This window comes from Lipotes vexillifer, unplaced genomic scaffold, assembly GCF_000442215.2.
Source record: "Lipotes vexillifer unplaced genomic scaffold, Lipotes_vexillifer_v1.1 scaffold159, whole genome shotgun sequence".
NCBI classification, from domain to species: Eukaryota; Metazoa; Chordata; class Mammalia; order Artiodactyla; family Lipotidae; genus Lipotes; species Lipotes vexillifer.
This window is the reverse complement of record NW_006770589.1, coordinates 3,444,551-3,468,361: the sequence shown is the minus strand read 5'-3', so window position 1 is coordinate 3,468,361 and position 23,811 is coordinate 3,444,551. Positions and strand designations below refer to the sequence as shown.

Below are 23,811 nucleotides of genomic sequence, written 5' to 3'. Positions count from 1 at the left end.
AGCAGGAATTCGTGTTGCTCCCCCTACAATTTCTATACTACTTATGTCTTCACGTTGTAAGTCTGGAAAATGAAAGGTTTAATTGAGAAAAATAAGACAGTCCTTATAAAAATGTGAACAGTAGACCCCAGAAAGTACTTTTTAAAAAAAACCTATTTTTTTATTTGCTCAAAACAAGATAAAATGGAAAGAAGATAAAATTTTGGAAAAAAGCAAAATTTAATAGATATTAATTATCTACTTATCAGGCACTGTACTTGGTCTAGATGATGAATTGACCACAAGGACAGACATGCACCTCATGGACTTCAGAGTCCTTCAGTTTTAACTTCCACCTCACAAATCGCCACAGAAGGTAATTTTAATTGATTACAAAAAACTCTAGCAGGGCTTCCCTGGTGGTGCGGTGGTTGAGAGTCCGCCTGCCGAGGCAGGGGACGCAGGTTCGTGCCCCGGTCCGGGAAGATCCCACATGCCGCAGAGTGGCTGGGCCCGTGAGCCATGGCCGCTGAGCCTGCGCCTCCGGAGCCTGTGCTCCGCAACAGGAGAGACCACAACAGTGAGAGGCCCGCGTACCGCAAAAAAAAAAAAAAAAAACTAACAAAAAGCAGTCATGTCGTCATTTCAACTTTCAATCAATCTTTAAAATCTTACATATAGACACCTTCAAATATAACTAGCATTAGTTTTATGATGTAAACAATATGAGTCAGAAGGAGTTCTCATAAACTTTGATTTCTAGTGGCCCTGCTCTTATGAATAAACAATGAGTTATAATCTCCTTCTCTAAAACAAGAAATATAAGTCTTCAAAAAGCACATGAATTTTTTATTGTTTTACCATTTTCTACCCCATTCAAGTAACACCATGGTACAGTTTTGATGGTTAGTTCAGTAACTTCCACTTACTAGCTTGTTCCATTACTGCTTTTAATGGTGGGTCAACTCTGGCTAAGAGGGAAGCACATAATTGTTCAAACTGAGCCCTGTGGGAAAATGAAATAAAATTCATTATTTGGGGATATAAAAATTGAGTATATCTTCTAAAATAACAGAACGAAGAAAAATCAGACATGAACTAAACATAAAATAAGGAAACACTTTTCAAACTGAAAGCATGCATGGTACCTGTTCATTTTACTAAAAACATCAAGGTCATTCATGAAACACTCAATGTTCAGTGGAAGGTCTGATGCATTTGCACTCATTAGCTTCTTTAGTTTTTCACATTCCTGATATAAGCGCAACAAGGCCCGAGGGTTTTCTTTTACATTTATCTTATATTTTGTCTTGAACTCATCACAGAAGTAGTCTACTAAAACCTCATCAAAGTTCCTGCCACCCAAATATGGATCAAAGGTAGTAGCCAAGACCTGTTTAATTGAAAAACCAGAATTGAATTTTCAGAAATATTAGATGTTTTCAGCACCCCCTCCAAAATACCTTTTAAAATTAAAATCAAAACCAAAGAGCTTGACAAAAATCACAGGGGTGCCAAATTTGGAACCACTTATATTAATTATTACTTATATTTAGCCAACATATCTATCCACTCTGAATTATCTGCTTTAAGTTATAGGTCTATATACCTGCGTGAAAGAATAATTCTAATTCTGAAATAACTGAGTTATAATGACTAAAACTTCATTATCTCACAACCCATGGTTCTATAACAACACTGAACAGGTGGGCCAAAAACCAAGTTTAAGAGAGCAAAGAAAGGGTCCTAAGTATGTAACCAAAAACAAAACAGCCAAGAAGAGCCAATCCAAAGATTAAATCTAAAATATTGTAATTGGTCAACTTACAAATCAGGAATTAGTGCCCCCATCCCTCATAAATATATAGAAGGAACAAAAAAGCACGTGAGGGAACAAAAAAGAAAACAAAAAAAATGAAGAGGAGAGACAAAAATTTAATATAATAAGCTTGTTGAGCAATAGGCCCCAGTTAGCAGTCGAGTGGAAAAGGAATAGATGAGTCACAGCACTTCAACGATATAGTTCTTGAAAACAGGACCAAGACATCTAGTCTCTCTCCCCGAGGTAGAGGGCAAAAATAACTACTTATAACAGTCATGACTAAAAAAGTAGAATCCCACTGTTGGTGTGGTTCATCAACTTTTTTTCACAAGGATGGGTGGTGGAATAGTGGTAAACATCACAGTAGGATGTGAGCACAGACTGATTGGGATGTTATCCCAGATTAGCATGAAGAATCCATGGACAGACTTCTCATGAGGTCCAGTATTACCCAAAATTAGATGTAAAATTGTGTAGGTATGTGACTAGTGCAAATGTGCATCATTCTGAGAGAAGGGCCATAGCTTTTATCAAACTTCCAAAGGGGCCTGTGATCTAAAAAATTATAGCTCTATACTCTAGGGTATTCACTAAAAAGGAAGAAAGGAAAGTGTTCTTTTTTAATTAAGTTAAAATTCAACACTAAATACCAAGGATTAAATCAATTTTCAAGAAACTATTCTATATTCACTATGAGTCATTTCCCTTTAATTTTTTGATTACAAGGATGTTAATATAGTACTATAAATGAAAGGCTCTGAAAGGTGCTGGATAACCCAAAGCATTTACTCTTCTGAGCTAATCTATACATGTGTGTAATGGGGGGAGAGAGAGAGTGTGTTAAGTCTGGGTAAGATAATCAATGTAGAAATGAATACAAAACCAAACAAAGGCTGTAAGAAGATAAGCATATAGAGGTAAATAATACCACACTGTAGAAAATTTTGATTAGGACTCCAGGATAGAAAGGTTTCTAAAGACAATGGGAATCATTTTAGAAATGTTTCCTATGTACATTTATAAATATGTAATTTATGCTCCCTGATAGGTGACTGAAAACCTCAAAAATAGTAAAAATAGCTAACACATAATATCTGCTATATGGCATTCCAAGCATCTTATAATCATTAACTCATTTTATCCTCAAAAATTCTATGAGGTACTTACTGATAATATCCTCAGGTGAGGAACCTGAGATTTGGGGAGGTTAAGTAACTTGCTCAAGGTCACAGTTTTTAAGTGGCAGAGCCAGGATTTAAACCCAAGCATTAGGGTTCTCTATATAGTCTCATATGCTCTTAGACATTAAAATTAAATATAGTAAATCATTTATTTACTTACTTTAAGTTTTCCTTTGTTAAAAGCACAAACTGAGATCTGGTAGGCAGAATGTCCCATATCAATAAATATTACATTTCTTGGTTTCTCATCTAACAGAGGAAGATCCTGTTTATAAATTCCATATGCCAGTGCAACTATGTAAGAACAAAGAATTAGGTTAATTCCAGCCTAGCAATCACTTGGAAAACAATAGGCAAGTCATGTTGATACTACATTTTAACACACAGTAGGATAATACAAATTATTAGTTTCAAAGTAAATTCACTTTTCACAAATTGGTTAATGTTTTTTCTCTACCCATCTCTAACCCTATAATATTAATGACTCTTATAGCCAATGAAAGACATGTTTAAACTCTGCCATAATGTTGTGCTCCAAAATGACAAGCTTATATCAGTACATAATAGAGTTAAAAAATAAATGCTTTGTATTAATTAGAAAAAAAACCTATAATAATATTTTTCTGACAGTAATTTTCAAATTGCAAACTGCTCACCTGCAGTAGTTTCATTCATTAGCCTTAAACAATTTAAGCCTGCAACCTGGGCTGCAGCCATCACAGATCTTCTCTCAGCATCAGTGAAAAAGCTCGGAATCTGGTGTTGCAAAACAATAATTAAGTGTTATTAGTTCAATGTAATAGATTTTACTTAAACATTTCATCAATTGAAAAATGAACTTATGTACAGCTTAAGGCAAAGACTGGTGTTATAATAAAATAAATGAGGAAAAAATACTAGTTTTTTTTTAAGGTTGGCAATTTCTACATCATAAAGTTTTGACCTAAAGTATGAATACAAATTTAAAGCAATTAGTAAAATAGAATTAATATTGTAGGATTTCAAAAATATGTTAAATCCTTCTCATGTTGGTCTATAAAAATACTTATTTGTTAATCTTTAATAATGAAACATTAAAAACGCAAGTGTCTATTAAAATGAGATTGGTTAAATACGTTATATCCACATAATGGAATCCTATATAGATGTTAGAATCAAATCGATCTGAATTGTCATGGAATAGTATCTTTATTACATTAAAAAAGGGGACATGTAGAGCATGATTTCATTTTTGTGTATGTATGTACTACTAGAAGAATATATTCCCAAATGTTTACAATGGTTGTATTTCAAAGGGAGGGGGAACTATATTGCAGGGGACTTATGATGAGCATGTGTTTCTTTATAAATCACGAAAAAACATTAAATATATTTCTATTAAAAAATAAACTCTTAATTTAAAACTAATAATTAAGATTACATATACTTATTACTGTCAAACTAAGAAGCACTTTCATTTGGTCTACAGACAAATTTCTAAAAAGCTAATTAAGTATATCCATGTATAAAACTTGGGGCTCTTCCAATTTTAAGTAATAGTCTCCTCCAATCTTAGTGCTTTTTGAATTTAGAAATTTCATTTAATAGATAATAACACAAAAAGAACTTGAATTTTGATAAGTCTGTATATCCTGATTTTGGTATTATCCTTCAAACAAAAATCTAAATTATAAGGTATGGTTCACTTAATTTTCACTAAGCACTTATGTACCAGTACTTTTCTAGCCATTAGGGATATGACAGTGCATAGAGCAGAAAATACTTCCCTTTGTACAGCTCACATGGGTCTACTGCACTGATTACAAAGTTAATAATGCCCAAGAAGTTCACAATGCCATGTTCTGATACTAATTTCTGACATGAAAGTAAAATCAAGTATGGCTAAATAAATAGGGATGGATTTGAATTTAAGATACATTTTTAAAATGTGCACCATTCTGACATATACTTTCAAGTAGCAGTATAATGGAAGAGTTATGATCACAAGTTATTTAACTTCTCTGTGTCTCAGTTTTTTCATCCGTGAAATTGAGGTTAATAATATCCTACCTACAGAGTGGTTCTGAGGATTAAATGGGTTAATACACGTTAAACGCCTTTAATAGGGCCTGGACAATGGTAAACTCTATCATTTACTATAACAAAATGACTGGAAAACAAAATACTAAGCTAATATTTTTCTCTCATTTAAAAATTCTATATACAACTGACAGGGACTTCCCTGGTGGCACAGTGGTTAAGACTCCATGTTCCCAATGCAGGAGGCCCAGGTTCGATCCCTGGTCAAGGCTAGATCCCACATGCATGCCGGAACTAAGGAGCCCGCCTGTTGCAACTAAGACCCAGCACAACCAAATAAATAAATATTTAAAAAATAAATAAATACACCTGAAAAATTTTAATTACTAAATTCACTGAAGAGTTCATAATACGATTCTATTTTTCTGATGACATGAGACTCCTTAACTTATGTAGTCAAGTTTAACAATACTAAGAATATATTCACATTTAGGTGACAACATATAACTTAAAAACTAGTTATCAATATATAATGGGATCTCAAGAGATAAAACAGGGGGTAAAAGATTAAACGCTTTGTTAAGAATCTTTAAAAGACAGATCTTTTCTTTCTGAAAAGTACTGCATGATCTCACCTATATGTGGAATCTAAAAAAGTCTAATTCATATGATAGAGTAGAATGGTGGTTAACAGGGGCAGGGGGTGGGGGAAATGGGGAGACAGTGGCCAAAGGATACAAAATTTCAGTTATGTAGAATGAATAAGTTCTAGAAATCTAATGTACAGCATGGTGACTACACTTAACAATACTCTATTATATACTGGAAATGTGCTAAGAAAGTAGGTCTCAGGTATTCTCACCACACAAACACAAAAAAAGTAACCACAGGAGATGGATACGTTAATTTGCTTAACTGTAGTGATCATTTCACTATGTATATCAAAGCATCATGCTGTTCATCTTCTATAAAAACAATTTTTATCTTAAAGGCTCAAGTGGATTTTGAAGGGTGATAAATGTGTTTATTATACTGATTGTGATGATGATGGTTTCACGGGTGTATGCGTATGTCAAAACTTCTGGAAGTATACACGTTAAATACATCTAATTTATCATTTTAAAAAAAGGATCTTTTATTTCTGATACAGAATATACAGAATCTCAAATTCCCAACTGGGCATTTTCAACCTTTGACATAAATGTTACTAAGGTCAGTCCCTAGAGGTAGGACGTTAAGTGCTACCTGGAAAGATTCTTAGGGATAAGTGGCAGGTACAGCAGTCACCAACTAATCACATGCATTAGTTTTTATTTTAAGATTCACTGATTATCACAGTTAACTTTATGGGAAACTCAATCCTGAACTTTATCAAAATAATTTTTTAACATAAAAGTACAAATGGATTTAGGTTATTTACTGGATAAGGGCAGAAGGAATAAAGAAAAGGGAAGAAAAATATTTCAATACAACATTAATACACTGGAAAATATGATTCAAGAGTGTTCACTACTGAGGTAAAACTTACTGAAATCACACAGTCAGCCACTGGTTTCTTCAAAGCATTTTCTGAAGTCTCTTTAAGCTTAGCCAACAGCATTCCAGTAACTTGCTCGATTGCAAAAGGTCTCTCTTCTTCTAGGTATCGCGCCTAAAGCCAAAAGAGGAGATATTTATCGAGTCATTTATTCATCTAGTATTTTATGAGCACCTACCTTATATATGATCGATACACAACAGTGAAAAAGGCAAAGTCCTTGCTCAATGAAGTTATATACCAAAAGGATTGCTCTAGTATCATTATGTCTCATCTCTGAAGTTCCAGTGCCTTACACATAGTATTATAACCAAATAAATTATCTTCAAGAGTGTCTTTACATGCTCCAGATCCCCATCTCCCAGAACAGCAAGTTTTATCATTCACTACTCTTATAAACAAATAAGGGGAAAAAGATCAAATAATCTTTCTTTTGGAAGTTAGAACTCTTCTTGGGTTTAAAATGAAAACTTTAGTAATACAGTTTTGTGAAAAGGAAATGAGAACACAGCCAAAAAAAAATTCCTTATTGAAAAAAAAAAGAAATTTAATATATATTACTGTATATAGATGTATACATGGAATTTTTAAATTATTTTTTAAAATAACCACTTCACCTCATATACAGGTTTAAGACTAGGCTGAATTTAAGCACCTAAAATGAAACTTTACAGTGCTTCTTGACCAAGGAATACTGTGCTTTATTCAAGTAATCAAACCCTTTCATAATGACAACCACAACATTTATAAGCAATACAAAGTTACCTTAGAACCTATATGATAACTACATCTAACTTACAGAAGAAAAGGCTATGCCTTTTAACTTTGTACCCCAATGGAGTGAATACACTAAACTTTGGAAGAGCTTTAAAGAACTTATCAAGCAGCACAATGCATGTTTGTATATAGGTGTATAAGTATGTATAAATAATTATATAAAATTTACTTTGAAACAGACTTAAAATTGATAGCCATTTGTTTCCAAATCAATTTACAAGTAAGTTCAAAACCAAGCATTACATGAAATTACTGTCTTTAAACATGGGAAGAAATCAAGCACACTGAAACAAGGGAAAATGAATCAAGTACCCATGTGTCTTAGTCTGATTATAGGAGGCACAACAATACAGTATTTTTAAAAATAATATAAAAGTTAGATGGAATAAACATCAAAGTTTATTCAAACAAATGTCAGAAAAAATAAGTGGATAAAATGCTTGAGAAGTTGAATGCTAAATATCTTCAGTCTTCAAAAGATGAAGAAACTTAGTTTGACACAGGACTGATTAACGTTTTCAAAGCCTCTTCAACTAGCTTGCATGCACTCACTATGACTGTATAAAAATTGTATCACTTAAAAATTAGGTTTTGGCCTAGTGGTCCGGTACTTAGGACTTGGCGCTTTCACTGCTGTGGGCCTTGGTTCAATCCCTAACCGGGGAACTAAGATCCTGCAAGCTGCACGGCCTGGCCAAAAAAAAAAAAAATGATATATAAGGTGTTAAAAAACTTTACTTCGGACTTCTCTGGTGGCATAGTGGTTAAGAATCTGCCTGCCAATGCAGGGGACACGGGTTCGAGCCCTGGTCCGGGAAGATCCCACATGCCATGGAGCAACTAAGCCCATGTGCCACAACTACTGAAGCCCACATGCCTAGAGTCTGTGCTCTGCAACAAGAGAAGACTGTACTTCTAGTGCATTCTTTCATAAGACATGGCCACCAAAACTAGAGGGCAAAAAAAGATAGAGAAAGTTATGGAGTAGATGGTAAAAGTTCTCATCACAAGGAAAAAAAATTGTGCAGTGATGGATGTTAACTAGACTTACTGTGATCATTCTGAATGTATACATATATTGAATCATTATGTTGTACACCTGAATTAATACAATGTTATATGTCAAAAAAAATTAGGTTTTGGCTTTCTGTAAAAATAATTTATTTTGTTTTTATCAAACTACTCACAAAGCATAATTTTTAATTTTCTTTTGAAAGAATAAAAGCAAAAGAATTTAAGTAGTTTAGAATAAAACTGCTCCACAAAGAGTCATTAACCAGAAGTTATCATATCTAAAGGACATGTGAATATTATTCTTTATCTCATTTATTGCTATCATGACCCATCCAGCTTCCTAGTTAAAAACTCCTGATCCAAAAATTTCACCTCCTGATCCACAAATTTCACCATTTTTCAACTTGTCTTTAATCTCTCATGGTGTCTCTTTTGAACTACTGTAAGTCTCATGTCTCCTTACTACAACTCATCATCCATCCTGTAGTCAGAACCCTCTTCTAAACATGGAAATATATATCAAGTTTAAAATCAGCTATTAAAATTTTTAACTTTGAGATATAATTCATACCACATAAAGTTTATCCTTCTGAAGTATATAATTCAGTGGTTTTTAGTCTATTCAAAGCTGTACACTGATTACCATTAACTGTAGTACATTTTCATCACCCTAAAAAGAGTGACCCATTAGCAGTAGTAGCAGTAGATTCACCCATTCCCCCTTACCCTTAACTCCTAGCAACCACACATCTGTTTTCCATGTTTACTGATTTGCCTGATTCTGGATAGCCACAAAAATGGAATCATACAATATGTGGCCTTTTATATCTGCCTTATTTCCAGTTAGCATGTTTTCAAAGTTCATCCATGTTGTAGCACATATCAGTACTTCACTCCTTTTTATGGTCAAATAATATATTCCATTGAATAGCTATACCACATTTTGTTTATCCACTCATCAGCTGATGGACGCTTGGGTTGTTTCCACTTTCTGGCTATTATAAATAATGCTATTATGAACATTAGTGTACAAATTTTTGTGTGCACATATGGTTCAATTCTCTTGTGTATATACCTAAGAGTAGAACTGCTGAGCCATATAGTAACTATGTGGTTTGGGGTATTCTGTTAGTTTTTGTTAACCAATCTATAACTTTCTGTCTCAGGATGTAGAAGTTAAAATCCAGAATCCATCTCTTACTTGGAAGAAGAGTTTGCTTTAATACTTCTATAATATGTTATAAGATTCTTCTAAATCAGAGAAAGCTCATTATAGAAATTAACATACTTTTGGGGTCTATTTTTCTAAATCACATATGCTTCTGCCTTTATTCCTTAAAAGTGGTTCACCTCTAAAAGTTCTCCAAATAATAACCCTTTTTTCTTGACAATAAAAGTATTTGGATTAAAAAGATTATTATTCTAAATCAGATTTTTTTTTTGCATTCACTAAAGCATATTATGAAAACTGCCTGTATTTTTGGTATAAAGGTACTGCATCCAGAGGAAAGGAGTTAAATTTAAAAATTTTTAAGTATTTAAAAACAGGCAATATTATCATATTTGGTTTCTTTAATTTGAACATATATTTGCATTCTGGGAATATAAGCTTACCTTAACTCCTGCACTTCCATTAGACATCTTCTGCAGCTCATAGGGAAGCCTGATCCTTTCAGTTTGCACAACAGGATCATCAAATGATCGCCCATGAAGCTTTTTGAAACCATGAATTGTATTTCTTACATTCGTGACTATCTGTTGGCAGTAAACACTTTTATTTATCAATTACTTAATTAATGCAAAATAAACACTATGCTAATACATGAGAATCAACAAGTCTCCTTATCCTATATATCCAAGTTCAGAATCACACACAATCATTCATTCTTCTGGTTTCTAATTGAAAGAAAAATTACACTATTGCCCCTCCAACTCTGCTCCTACCTTAGGAATGTTAGATTCAAAAAAGAAAACTTTAAAACTTTTCAAATAATACAATGAAAATCTATCTACAACTCATTTCTGGCTTTCTTCAACACTTTTGGGCTAATAAATTAGTATCTTTGATTTCTTTCTTTCTTTCCACTTTCATTTATGTTTTTATGTTTTTATTTAAACTATGTTTTTTATTGCCATGTTTTTCTTTTACTCTCAATATCTTATTCTTTGTGTTACTATGTTGCTGAAAGCTGCTCCTAGGCTAGTAAATTAAAACTCCTTCCATGTAATATGATGCCAAGTTAAAGTATCTTAATTTGTAAATAGCTTGTATTTTGGCAAAGTAATTTTTTTCTTTAACTAGAACATGTAGTTCAAACTACAGAATATCATTGAGATCCAGTTGCTTCCCTCTTAGTGATCTTTAAAGCCAAGTAGATCTGGATCTTCAATTATGAGATGAAAACTACTGGGATGCTGAATTACCATGTTGATCTCTTTAGCTTTTTTGGAGAAGTAACTCATAGTTTGCTTTCTTCAGAGAGTCTGAGGTCTATGATACACTTAAAACATCAGCCAGGGGACTTCTCTGGTGGTCCAGTGGTTAAAGAATCCGCCTTCCAATGCAGGGGACAGAACTTGGATCCCTGGTCAGGAAACTAAGATCCCACGTGCCGTGGGGCAACTAAGCCTACACGCCACAACTGTTGAACTTGCGCGCCTCAACGAGAGAGGCCATGTGCCGCAAACTACAGAGCCCAGACGCTCTGGAGCCAGAGAGCCCATGCACCACAACTAGAGAGAGAACGCTGGCATGCCACAACTAGAGAGAAGCCCGAGCACCGCAACGAAAAGATCCTGCATGCCTCATCAAAGATCCTGTGTGCCGCAACTAAGACCCAACGCAGCCCAAAAAAATAAGGAAAATTCTTTTTAAACAAAGAACATCAGCCAGAATACGAGATGTAAACTTTAGTGAAGGGGTCCTTTTGGCACAAACATTTGTTTATATGTAATATGAAAATGGAAAATAAAGAAAAAAACACATTCATACACAGGCCAACTGTAAGACAATCTTGATAAAAAAAAATCTTAACTCAAAAATTCGTGGATAAATGAGTCAATTGAATAATTGAGTACAAAAAGTCATGAGGAAAAATGTCCCATTAAACAGACTTATTTTGTAATAAAGAAGACTCAGGTATATATTAAAATGTAAGAAATAACGGTTAAGGGTTTTGGTTTATGGTAATAAACAAAGTCCAAGGAAGATGAACCTATAGCATGGAATGTTAAAAGTGAATGTTTTATGTAAACAGATTTCAGAAGCCTAGAAATATAAATACTTAAACAGATTCCATGTAAAGTAGTAGTAAAATAGTAGCCACAGAGGATTACTCTGGATATTAGTTTCTCCATTTTTTCCCACCTTCTTTTACAAAGACATCATTCACTTGTTGTAGAAGTATATATTCTAGATAGGAGGATATCCCTCATAGAAAGTGACCATACAAGGAAAAACTGACGCCATTTGGTAGCATACTCTGACTTCACAACTAAGATTTTTTTAAAATAAAATTCAAGAAACATTTTACAACCCAAAGCAAAACATATCTAATAAGGTACAAAGATATAAGGACCAGTCATCTTCTTTATTCTCTTTTTTCATTCTCAAGTACATAAAATGGGAGCTTAGTCACCAATATGAAGTTAACTCTGCCTGTAAGTCAAAACATCTACAGGAACAATTTACCTGGCTCTTAGCTGCATTTCCAATGGCTCGCGTTCTTGATCCCAAAGATATACAGGCTCTAAACAGGAAAAAAACAAAAAGTTTGTTCTCAAGGTATTTTTATACTAATGTGCTATTACTCTGCTTCTCTCTATATAAAAATGAATTACAGGAATGAATATAATTATGTATTACTCAAAAAAATAGGTTACTGAAATCAGAATTTTACCTATTTTTAAACTTTCTTAAGTAATAGAATAGTGGTCAGAATAAATATTAGAATTTTTCTTAATGTGCTAATACTTGGCAACACTGTATTGGTCCCAAAATTGTTTTTCAAATTCTACTGGTCTGTGACTTACTAAAAAGACTAACTGTATTTAGTAAGGCCAGGCTCCTTGGATCTAAATCCTGCCTCTGCCGATTAACAGCTGAGCAACCTTGTAGAAATTACCTAACCATTATTTGCCTCAGCTTCCCATCAAGAAGATAGTGTTGATAATAATACCTACTCAGAGTTGTGTGAAGATTAAGTGAGTGAATATAGGTAAATGCTTTGAACAATATGATTGTTGCTTTTATTACTGCAAATGTAATTCTGCTTATAAAAACAAGTGTAGAGTAACATTTTTCAAAAAAAAATTTCATGTTGTGATTTGAGAAAATGTTTCCATGGTTTCAGTTGTAATTACAGGTAATCATTCAATCAAAAAATATTTACAGGCATTGTGTATATACTAGCTACAATCACTGTGCTTGGAGAATATAGTCTATCAAAAGAAAATCAACATATAAAATAAAATTATGAATGATACTAGCAAAAAAAGAGAATAATCACTTCTAGATAATAAGGCTTAGGAAAAGCAGGTGGAAGATGTGATTTCTGAATTAAGACTTGAAAGAAAAGAAAGCATTTTAATATGTATCTGTTTTGTGGAAAAGGACATTCCCAGTATATGTCTATTCTCAATATGACAGCCTGAGTGATCCTCTTAAAGACAAACTCCTCTGCTAAAAACTCTTCAATGGTATCCTATCTCCCCAACAGCCAATAAAGCCCTTCATGGTTTGGTTCTTAGCTGCTCTACTCTGGAACTTCAATCTAGGTACACAGGTCTCCTTGCTATTTCTGGAAGAGGGCAAGCACATTTCTGCATCAGGGGCCTTGTACACACTGTTCTCTCTTTCTGGAACACATGCCATGAGCTCTCACTTCTTTCATGTCTCTGGCTCAAATGTCAGCTTATCCAAGATACCTTCTCTATCTTATATAAATAACATTCTTGCTCCTCCCCAATACATACACCTCCTGTTTCCCCAATTTTATTCTTCTCCATAATGTATCACCATCTGATACAATTTATTTTTTTACTATCTCCACAGTAGGATGTGAACGCCACGTAGGTAGATAATGTATGTCCCATTGCCTTGATCCGCACTATCCAATATGGTAGTCACTAGCCACATGTAGCTAGTAAAATTTAAATTGACTAAAATTAAAAATTCAGTTCCTCAGCATTAGTCACATTTCAAGGGCTCAAGAGCCAAGTGCTTAACAGCTACATACGGCTACTGGATATGCAGAGAACAGAAAATACATAGAACATACACTGCAGAATAGAAAGTTCTGGATAGCACTGGTCTAGACATCTGGTACATAACCAAGGTACTTGGTGAAAGAAAGGGAAGATGGCTCCTAAGGTTAATGCTCACTTGAAGACTAGGAAGAATACAACTTTGCTAGTTTCATAGGACATTTTGGTAGATACATCAGAGGGCCAGATTATACAGTGTCTCAAATGATATATTATAAATTTGAAATATATTTCAGTAGGTTATGAGAGTCCATTAAAGGCTTTTGAATAATAGAATGAACACTCCATGCTTACATATAATACAAAGTGAAAAAAAAAAAAAAGATCCCAGAACAGTGCTTTTCAAGGGCTGAACAAGATATTGTTATACTGGGGACACAGGATTTTTCAGGGAAGGCAAGCAGTTAAGTTCATTCAGTCAATTTAACAGATGAATGCTGAGTAACTACTACATGTCTGGCACTCTGTTGGGTACTAAAGCTATAATAATAAGGGGAAAAAAGTCAGACATCGTTTTGGCTCCCTTGGGACTTATATTGCTATAGAGTCACAAGTGAAAGTAAACTAGGTGGTACAAAAACGGGTACACATGGTGCAATGAGAGTAGACAACAGCACGAATTGACCTAAAAGAGGATCAGGAATGGCTTATCGGAGAAAGTGATGAGATTTGAAGGAAGAGTAAATGATGATGGATTCAATTAGGGGAGTGTTTGGCGGAGATCATTTTTTTTTTTTTTTGGGTTCGCGGGCCTCTCACTGTTGTAGCCTCTCCCGTTGCGGAGAACAGGCTCCGGGCGCAGGCTCAGTGGCCATGGCTCACGGGCCTAGCTGCTCCGCAGCATGTGGGATTTTCCTGGACCAGGGCACAAACCTGTGTCCCCTGCATCAGCAAGCAGACTCTCAACCACTGTGCCACCAGGGAAGCCCTGGTGTAGATCATTTTGACTACAGGAATGGGAGGAGGGCTAGAAGTTATCAATAATCTCTATCAGTATAGTAGCAGCTGAGACAGAAGGAAAAGGAATTAAGAGATTTTAGGAGCTAAAACTCAAAGGACTTTGTGATGAACTACGTCTTCGCGGTACAATCAGGCAGCCACCAGACACACGTGGCTATCAGGTACATGAAACGCAGCTAGGCTGTATAAGTACCTCGCGCTAACCAACTGTGACACTGGAGCTCCAGCGCAGTTAGTCTGAATTGGATGTATTTATTTTAAGTGTGAAATACACTCTGGATTTTGAAGATTTAAAATTTAAAAAGAAATGTTACAATCTCATTAATTTTAAAACACTGATTACATGTTGAAATAAGATTTTGAATATAGTGATTTAATCAAGTATATTAAATCTTTGCCTGTTTCTTACCTTTTTAATGTAACTACTAGAACATTTAAAATTATGTATGTGGCTCACATACGTTATATTTATTTTTATTGAATAGTGCTGGAATACATAATAGGAAGAGGTAAGTGTCAAGAATAATGTCTAGGTTTCCAGTTTGTGTAAGAGGGTAGATAGCGGTGCCATGCAATGGGACAGAAAACACTGTAAGAGAGACACATTTGGGGATGGACCTTCACAAGTTCTATTTTGGACATGTTGAGATTGAGGTACCTTTGAGACATCCAAGCAGATATATATTTAGGACTAAAATGTTAAATGTGATGAACAGATGAATGAAATGGAAGTTACTTTTAATTGTGATCTGGCCAAAACAGGATATAGTAAAAATCAGTGGTTCAGGTGACATCTTCATTTCTCTTGCAAATAACTCCTTGATTCAACACAGCCTTTGCCAGAGTAGATATCTGCATACCTGATATAGCAATCCACACAGATGGTTGGCATTCCACGCTGAAACTCATCAGAGAAAACATGGACTTACCATCTCTTAGCCTGTTTATAGTCCATCTTACTCTCAACTCCATTATTTGGATACACTTCTGAATACTTTTTTCAATACGAGGCTACCAACATTTCAATGCACAGAAAATCTTAGGTTGATTCTCAAGAGTTTAACTTGTCAGAACACTTAGTTCCAAATAATATTGATTCAACTATCATTTATTAAGTGCTGTATTCACTGAAATATGTTTTGCACCTGTATCACTTCACAAGGAAAGCTAAACAGTTATCATTATCAGATATTCTTTTAGGTTAAAAGCAGACAACTTTTAAAGTTTAAAAATTTAATGTTATAACTTGGAAATACCCAGTTTCAATACAGAGAAAATTCTCCTCACATACTAAAGTTCTTCAAATTCCTTCCTGCAATTTTTCTTTTTTCAAAAAGATTCTAGAACACAGCCATTAAATAAATACCTGCCAAGGATTCTCAGAAAAATCAAAATAAGTTAAATACCTATTCTCTTTCAACACTTTTACCTGACCTTTAGTAATACCAAGGAAAATACACACATATTAGGTTGATATAAAAGTTTTTATAGAAAAGGATATTCAACAGTTTATCCAACTATGTATCACATAATCCAGTTATATTATACTTTTTATATATTATTTCAACTACTATTTAGAAATTCCATTTTATACCTAAAAGAAAAAAAAAGGAGAGTTCACAATGCAGCTTAAATATATTATATCCAGTCTGATGTTGCCACCACAGTGGTAGTCCTAGATTCTCAAAGAATGCCACAAAACTCTAAACAAATAAGCAAAGCTTCTGAATGTCCTATATCACTTTTAGTAGAGGAGGGGCATAAAAATCAAATGACAAGATGTTACTTTAAGAAAGTTGTACTTGTATTTTCCCTTAAAATCTAAGATTAACTTTCTGTCTCTCTTATAAAGCCTATTTTTATAAAGCCAAGCATGGTTAGGTTGGAGAAAACACATACTGCCAACAGACTATGAAACTTCTCACCTAATAGGGCAACACTTCTTTATAAAGCAAAGGATTCAAAACCTCTTGATCTTACCATTTACACTTTAAAAATAGCCCTATTTTTAGAAATCTCCACTTTCCTTGCCAGTCCCATGAGACCATAATTACTATTTATAGCCTCTTTGGCTATCATTGAGTAGATGCTAAGAAACACAATAGCTGAATTAATGATATGAGAGGACAATCAATTGGTTTAAATCAAAAGGTCCGCTCCTTGCATGGCCAATTTGGCTCTGAATCAAATTGTCAACCGCTGATATGGTTGCCAAGATGTCTATAGAGCAGGGTTTCTCAACCTTGGTACTGCTGACATTTTGGGCTAATTTTTTTTGAGGCAGTGGGGCTATTTTGTGCACTAGAGGATTTCAGGAGCATCTCTGGCCTCTACCTGCTGGAAGCCAGTAGCACTCCTTCTTTCCCCCTCCCCATGTGACAACCAAAACATTTTCAGATATTGTCAGATATGCCCTAGGGGACAAAATCTCCTCCAGCTGAGAACCACTGCATCATTTCCCAAATAGTGTTCTGTACAAAATGATTCCTTAGTTGTTCAAATAACTTGGAGACAACACTCTTAGAGTGTTTCAATGCCTATAAACAAATTAAGGGATCTGAGAGTTTGACAGTAAAGAAAACATCTAGTTATTATTTCTCAAAATTAACTATCTGGAAAAAAGTTGCCCTAGAAGGGGTTGGGGAGGAATGTTCTCAAAAGGACTGATTGTTGCCATTTCCTTTTTAGCTTGCTACTTAAAAGTATAAAACTTCTAGGCATATATGATTTAGTAATATAAACTTTCAAATCTTTCAATATGGACAATGCATAAAACATTTTAACAGATAAAAATAACAAAAATTCCTTTAATAGTTTCCAAACGCTTCTAGTAAGCATAATTCACAAATTAGTTTATAACTTGAACCCATTAACAGAAATCACAGACATTTATATAGGTATTTAAATATTTAAAAAGCTGATTAGATACATTAAATGAGACATATTAAGTATTTAGATTAATTATTAGATACATTATTTTAAAAGCTATCTATCTTACTTAAAATTCATCAGTTCAAAGACAAATATCCATGCACAGTAATTTTTAGTCTTTTGATTATGACTGCCTAGAACAGAGGTTTGCAAATTACCCCTTGCCACTTATTTTTGCAAATAAAGTTTTATTAGAACATGGCTATGGTCATTAATTTGTATTTTAGTGACCACATACTAAAAAGACTACCAATGACATGAAACACCTTCAACTCGTAATAGATATTATGTAATTTGTACCTATCATTCCTTGCCTTCTAGAAACTTTTCAGAATTTTTCACCCACAAATTCAAGGCAATGACTGGAGATTCATTTTGTTTCGTGCATAATATTCATACTAAAAGATTTTATAGTTCTAGCTTTGGCCGTGCTTAAGTGTGAGATACCTGCCCACCCACTCCTTTAGGCACAATTTCATTTTTTAAAAAAAGAAGGGTGTGGGGCAGCTGTTCATTGAATTTTTGTTTGTCAATAGCAAAATATTTTTGAAATGTACACTAATGGTAGTGTATAGATAAATGGAATGCTGTACAACCATTAAAAAGATGAGATAAATTAGAGTCATATGAGCAAGTCTGAGATGTCCACAGTATATTTTGAAAAAAGCAATTGCAAAATACGTATAATGTAATTCTACGTTAAAAAAAAAAATCCCAGTTATGTACATTTACTTTATGTAATTCTTCAGTATTTAAAATATTTTAAATCAAAGCTAATGTAAGCTAATAGTAAAACATACAAACAAAACCATTTCATATAGTACAAAGAATATTTAATTAAAAAAACTGTAAAAATATTCTTCTACTCCAAACTGCTATTATCATAAAAAGTCCTCCTACCCAACTAGCCACTGTTAATGTCTGTAGTTTTGTCATTTTCTGTGTACAAAAATTTTTATTTTCAATACCCCAAGGTAAGTGATTTCTACTTTTGTGCATTGAAGACGACATCTCACATATTTGAGGTATAGTGTATAAATAATATTTTCGCATATTTTCAGATTATACATACACTGGAAAAGAAACAGGGAAAAAGTAATGAAGATAGAAAAACAGAGAACTGAACAGTTAAGTCGGATCCTACACAATGTTGATGACAAAACAAATACGTACACCTAACAAAAATGTCTTGAACTAATAGTTTGATTAAAAGATCCATTTTCCTTACTGTAAAATAAGTTCATAAAAAATTCGAAACATTACAGACTATGTATTAAAAGCACACTCTATAATTCTACTGTCAAGAAATATCCATTGTTAATAGTTTATAGTCTTTCCACACTACTTTCCTCCATAGGTTTACAGTAACTTATTTCGTGTACATATTTAATGAATTTCTAAATTGAAACAAGAGTTTTACATGTTCTTAAAATAACTTAAAAGCATATTAAAACATTTTAAAACAAGATAATACTTCTTAAAAAATAGCCAAAAATAGACGACTTGACTGATATTAAAGATCCTTCTGTCTACAGTAAGTGCCCAGGCAATTTGTCCCCTTACACCCCCATGAACCCAATATATAGATACCATCCATATGTCAATGGATAATGTAAGGACATTGGGGTTCAGGGGTCAAAGCAGCCTGAAACTGAATCCATTTCACTGCTTACTAGTTCTTGGCCAAGATACTTAACTTTGCTTAAGGCTTCTTATGGAAAAAGATAGCTAGTATTATCAAACTCATAGAACTGGTGTGATATGTGTGACAGCGCAAACACAATGCTTAGCACCTAGACATCACTATTATCAATACAGGGAGGCAGCATGTTTTAGCTGACCACATGCTTTAATCTGATACTGAATGAGGATTTCTGGCTGCAGTTTTCTTTTCCCATGTGTGAAACTAATCACTTTGATATAACTGAGTTTAGCATGGAAATTCCAATCCCTACATCTATACTTAATCAAGCAATACAAACATATCTAAGGCCTTAAGAATGTACACACTCAGTAATTCTACTTCTAGGAACTTATTTGAAGGAATTAAGGGTCAAAAATTTAGTTATAAAGATAGTTATCGCAGCACTGCTTATAAAAAGAAAATATAAACAACCTGAATGAATATCCAATAAGGGGTGAATTAAATTAAGGAAATGATTATACAGACACTAAAACTAATAGTATAGAAATATATTTTATATATAAAGAGGACACCATATAGAATATAAAATATAATCTACCCTTGAAATACACACAGAGAAAACCATCTGGATGTTTTATTTCTGGATGGAAAAATTATAATTTTCCTTTTCATCTTTTAACATGCCTATACTTCTACAATGAACATGTACTATATGCATAATAATTTTAAGTAAGAAAATATTCAGAAAAAATAAGTTAATATTTTATTCAATTTATGCATGTCAATTTCTTTCTTCCTCTTCAATTTATGCACGAGATAAGAGAGGCTAGTACAAGCACTCCCAACTTTACAGAAGGTGAATCTGAAGAACAGGTTTAACTGCTTGCCCTTGGTCCCGTAATTGTAGACCAAACTTAAGCAATTATCTTTTTCATTAAATTGTTCTTCGTTTCTACGTGGGATTCTCCCATGAATCCATAATCAAGTATGTTAAAGAATGAAACAAATGTGAAAAAGTATGGATGTTGAAACCAACTAAATCAAACATTTCCTACCTCTTTTCCACAGGACCTTTTTATCAATATTTTATCTTATTTTAATCTATTCTATTCTATTCGCCTCAGGTCATGTGGGATATTAGTTCCCTGACCAGGGATCGAACCCGTGCCCCCAGCAGTGGAAGCTCGGAGTCTTAAACACTGGACTACCCAGGAAGTCCTCATAGGATCTTTTTATAATGTATTTGCATCTCAGAAATACCTGTGTCATATTACCTTGATGTCAGCAACTGGAATATGGAAAAAAAATTTTTGAAATGCTAGTTTATGTATATTATTAAACACTGTGGTGTATTAGAAAAGTTACAGGTCCTCTAATAGTTATGCTTTTTGCAAGACAAGCATTTAACGAATAAATGTCTAGGGATCAGAAAGCGCTATGTTTTCACTCAAAAACGTAAGCCCTGCAAAGCAAATATACAGTATAAGAACACTGGACTACAGTGAAGTATTAGTTCAGTAACAATAAAAGATATATTTCTGAGATAAATGACAGTACACAGCCACAGAAAGAAGGGAAGAGTTGCTGATACAAGCTAGGAATACAGTCCTTCCACCTTCAGAACTTTCTACTTTGGATTGGGCTCATTAAATCTAGATATTAGAAGTGACTCTCTTACAATCAGAAAGATCATTAAATCTCAGCCACACAGAATTTGCCAATGTGCTTAAGAATATTAACAAAGAGACTTCTAGAAGACTTAAATAAGCAGCCTAATTTCTAAATAACTCTCTTTGAAAGTTTGGCCAGGCTCTTTAAATTTAAAGAGTCATGGACCCACTACTAAGATTTCTGAGCCTGGAAATGCAGTATCTGTTTTACAATTCTGGTTTATGATCTTTTAGGATAAAGCTTTAAAGATAAGGGGAACGTCCATCCTACCTCTCACTTTTTCTCCATAGGCTAAGTCCCTGAAGCCAAAGGCTGCCCCCATTAACCTTTACTCTGCTGAAAGAGGAGAGTGGAATTTCCTAGTCCTTTTCTGGCAGAAGCCCGTATCTGCTGTGGCTTAAAACAAAACGTTGTAGAGATGAAGTCATAAATAGTTCACAATTACTACTTCACCTTCTCATTGTGCATAAAAGCCAGAAAAGATGTAAAAAGAAAAGTTCTAACAGTACTATGAAAATTAACTGACCTATGCTCACATTTGAGAATATAACGATCCAAAATTTCAGTAAAATAAATGTAATGCATATAATCTAGAAAAACGTGGTATAAAACCTTATAGAACATTCTTGGAAAGAAACCAAAGCACAAAATGATTCAAGTAAGCTATCATCAACATCTCCTTGACATAATTTAAATTACTCATAAAAGTGTCGTAATATAATTATTTAAAGGCTTAGCTTAACACTGACAAGATCAGTCTTATATTTAAAGTACTGTATTTTGGACCATTCAGAAGGGTCAAATTAACATGTTTAGTTGCCTCTCCATAGGAAATAAGATATGCACAGTTGGTTTCCTCATAAAATTACCGGTAACAGGAGTCTACAATAAGAAGCTAGTTTTTCATACCCTGTCTTACTTAATTCTATTCTTTGCTAACTTCCCAGATCAGAGAAACAATGGAACATATGGAAACATGTTTCCATGACATAATGCCACTCGTCCTAAATGTTTCGTTAAGTGTTCGTAATGGAATCACTTCACAGTTATGCTTATACGGGCAGCGGCCTCTGACTCTCCAACGGTTCATTCTGTAGAAATATGCTTTTGGTAGGTTCTAACTCCCCCACTTTCCTTTAACGGATGAACATTACCAATACTTGAGGCCAACGACTCCCATCCCTGATTCTCTCCCTATTAATGTACCATTAACCTACGCCCCTGGAAACCGATCCGATTACCTCGAATTCTCAAGGACACTGAGATAAAAACCTGAATATCTCAATCTCTTCTTTAAAAACAAACAAAAAAGGTTTTCTGGGTCAGATGAACTTGCAACTCATCTTCTGATATTTGCAGTCTAAGCTTTCATTTCCTACTTTTTTTGAGAGAAAGCTGTCACGCTGACAGATGGGGAAAGGAGGAAGGGCAGAAAGAATAAACAGTTTTTCTACTGAGCGAGCGGGGATGCCCGCCAGCGGCCAATAATCCCACACAAGCCCCAGTAGGGGTAACCAAAGATCTTTCTCCAGTGTTCCGCACATCGTGGTGGTCCCACTCCAATCCCCTTCCCGGAAACTAAAGCAGGGCCGCCGGCAGACAGAGGTGTGGTGGGCGGCGTGCGGGGGGAGTGGGGGCGTGGGTACAGAAAGGAGAGATGGGCCAGCTATCCGAGTTAAGTCCCTTGTCCTTGAAGGAAAATCAGCTGTGCGGGCTGAGTACGTCCGACTCCCACCTGGGCGCGCCAACCCGCGGTCCCTAGAGATCGCAGTTGATGCACTGCACCTGTCATCTCAGAGTTCCGCGCATCAGAAGAAACCAGCGGGCGGGACAAGCGTAAGGGTAGGGAGGAGACATTTCCTAGGGTTATGACCAGACAAGGCACTTACGGGGTACACCTGTCGCTGTACTCATTGGCGATGGTTTCGATGCCGCCACTCCTCGCTACCGCGATGTAGCAGTTGAGAAAGCCTAGGTCAATGCCAACCACAGACATCCCGCCGCCTAATGGTCGGGGGGATGGTGCTGAAGCCCTCTGTGCGGGGACCGCGTCCTCTTCTAGGCTGTTGCTCCTGGAACTGCGACTCCTACGAGAAGCAAAGGAGAGATGACCCGAAGTCGCTGCGCATTAAAACGAGGGCAGCAAGTCGGGGAACCCTGGAGGAGATGGAGGCCGCCCGCGCCACAGCCTCCGCCAGCCAGGTCTCTCTCCACTGCGGCTCGGCCGCCTCCAACCGGCAGTTACTTGGGAGGCTGCTCCCGGCCTCGACTTCGGCCGCTTCCGTCAGCACTCGGGCAACGGCTGACCGAGGAGCTGCGGGTTCGAGAAAGATCTGGAAAATGGAGGCGGCTGAGGCAGCCGGGAGTGGGAGGGAGGAGAAGGGGGAGCGGGGAGGATCGGGCAGGAGGGGAGGAGGGGAAGCAGAACTAGCTAGTTCGGTCGCCACCGCGCGGCAGCGGGGCGCACTGCGGCTGTTATAGGTGAGAGCGGCCGCCGGCGGTTTGCCCACGTGTTCGGAAGGACCCCTTCCGATTGTTTTGGCAACCGGGGGCGGCCGGTCGCAGGGGCAGGACACTGCCCAGGCCTGCCCGGAGTCGGGCGCGCAGCCTGGCGGTTGATGACCCGGCAACCACCTCCCCGCTCTTTCCCCCGAGGGCCCGCCCGCAGCCTTGGCTCCCCCACAACCCCCACCGGTCTCGCCGCCCCGAGGCGCCCACGTGCCGCCGCCCGACGCGCCCGCAGTCCTGCCGCGCCCGCCCCTGTGAGGTGGCTCCCATTGTGCGGCTGGCAGCGGCCTCGCCTCGCCCTACGGGGCACCGCCGATTCCGGGCGGGCGGGGGGCGGGGAAGGAGTCCTTTTCTCCTCACAAGTGACAGTGTCTCGTATGAAAGCCAATGAGACTTTTTTTTTTTTCCTCCGCCTCACCAGGGCTTGAAATACCAAAAACAAAAACTTATGTCAAGAAACAACACACTGACAACTTCCCCTTCGTTTAACTTCCCTCATATC

General features: G+C 35.9%; 1 protein-coding gene across 1 annotated transcript in view; it reads right to left on the bottom strand.

Moving 5' to 3' along the window:
- The window catches only part of HSPA4L (heat shock protein family A (Hsp70) member 4 like), a 49,225-nt gene extending 26,185 nt beyond the window's left edge, over positions 1 to 23,040 (bottom strand). Inside the window, 9 exon segments of the mRNA XM_007446253.1 lie at positions 1 to 62; positions 909 to 985; positions 1,128 to 1,372; positions 3,143 to 3,276; positions 3,639 to 3,738; positions 6,530 to 6,652; positions 9,944 to 10,084; positions 12,021 to 12,078; positions 22,691 to 23,040. Coding sequence (XP_007446315.1) covers positions 1 to 62; positions 909 to 985; positions 1,128 to 1,372; positions 3,143 to 3,276; positions 3,639 to 3,738; positions 6,530 to 6,652; positions 9,944 to 10,084; positions 12,021 to 12,078; positions 22,691 to 22,797 — 1,047 coding nt within the window. The 5' untranslated portion in view covers positions 22,798 to 23,040.
- Between the last annotated feature and the right edge of the window lie 771 nt (positions 23,041 to 23,811).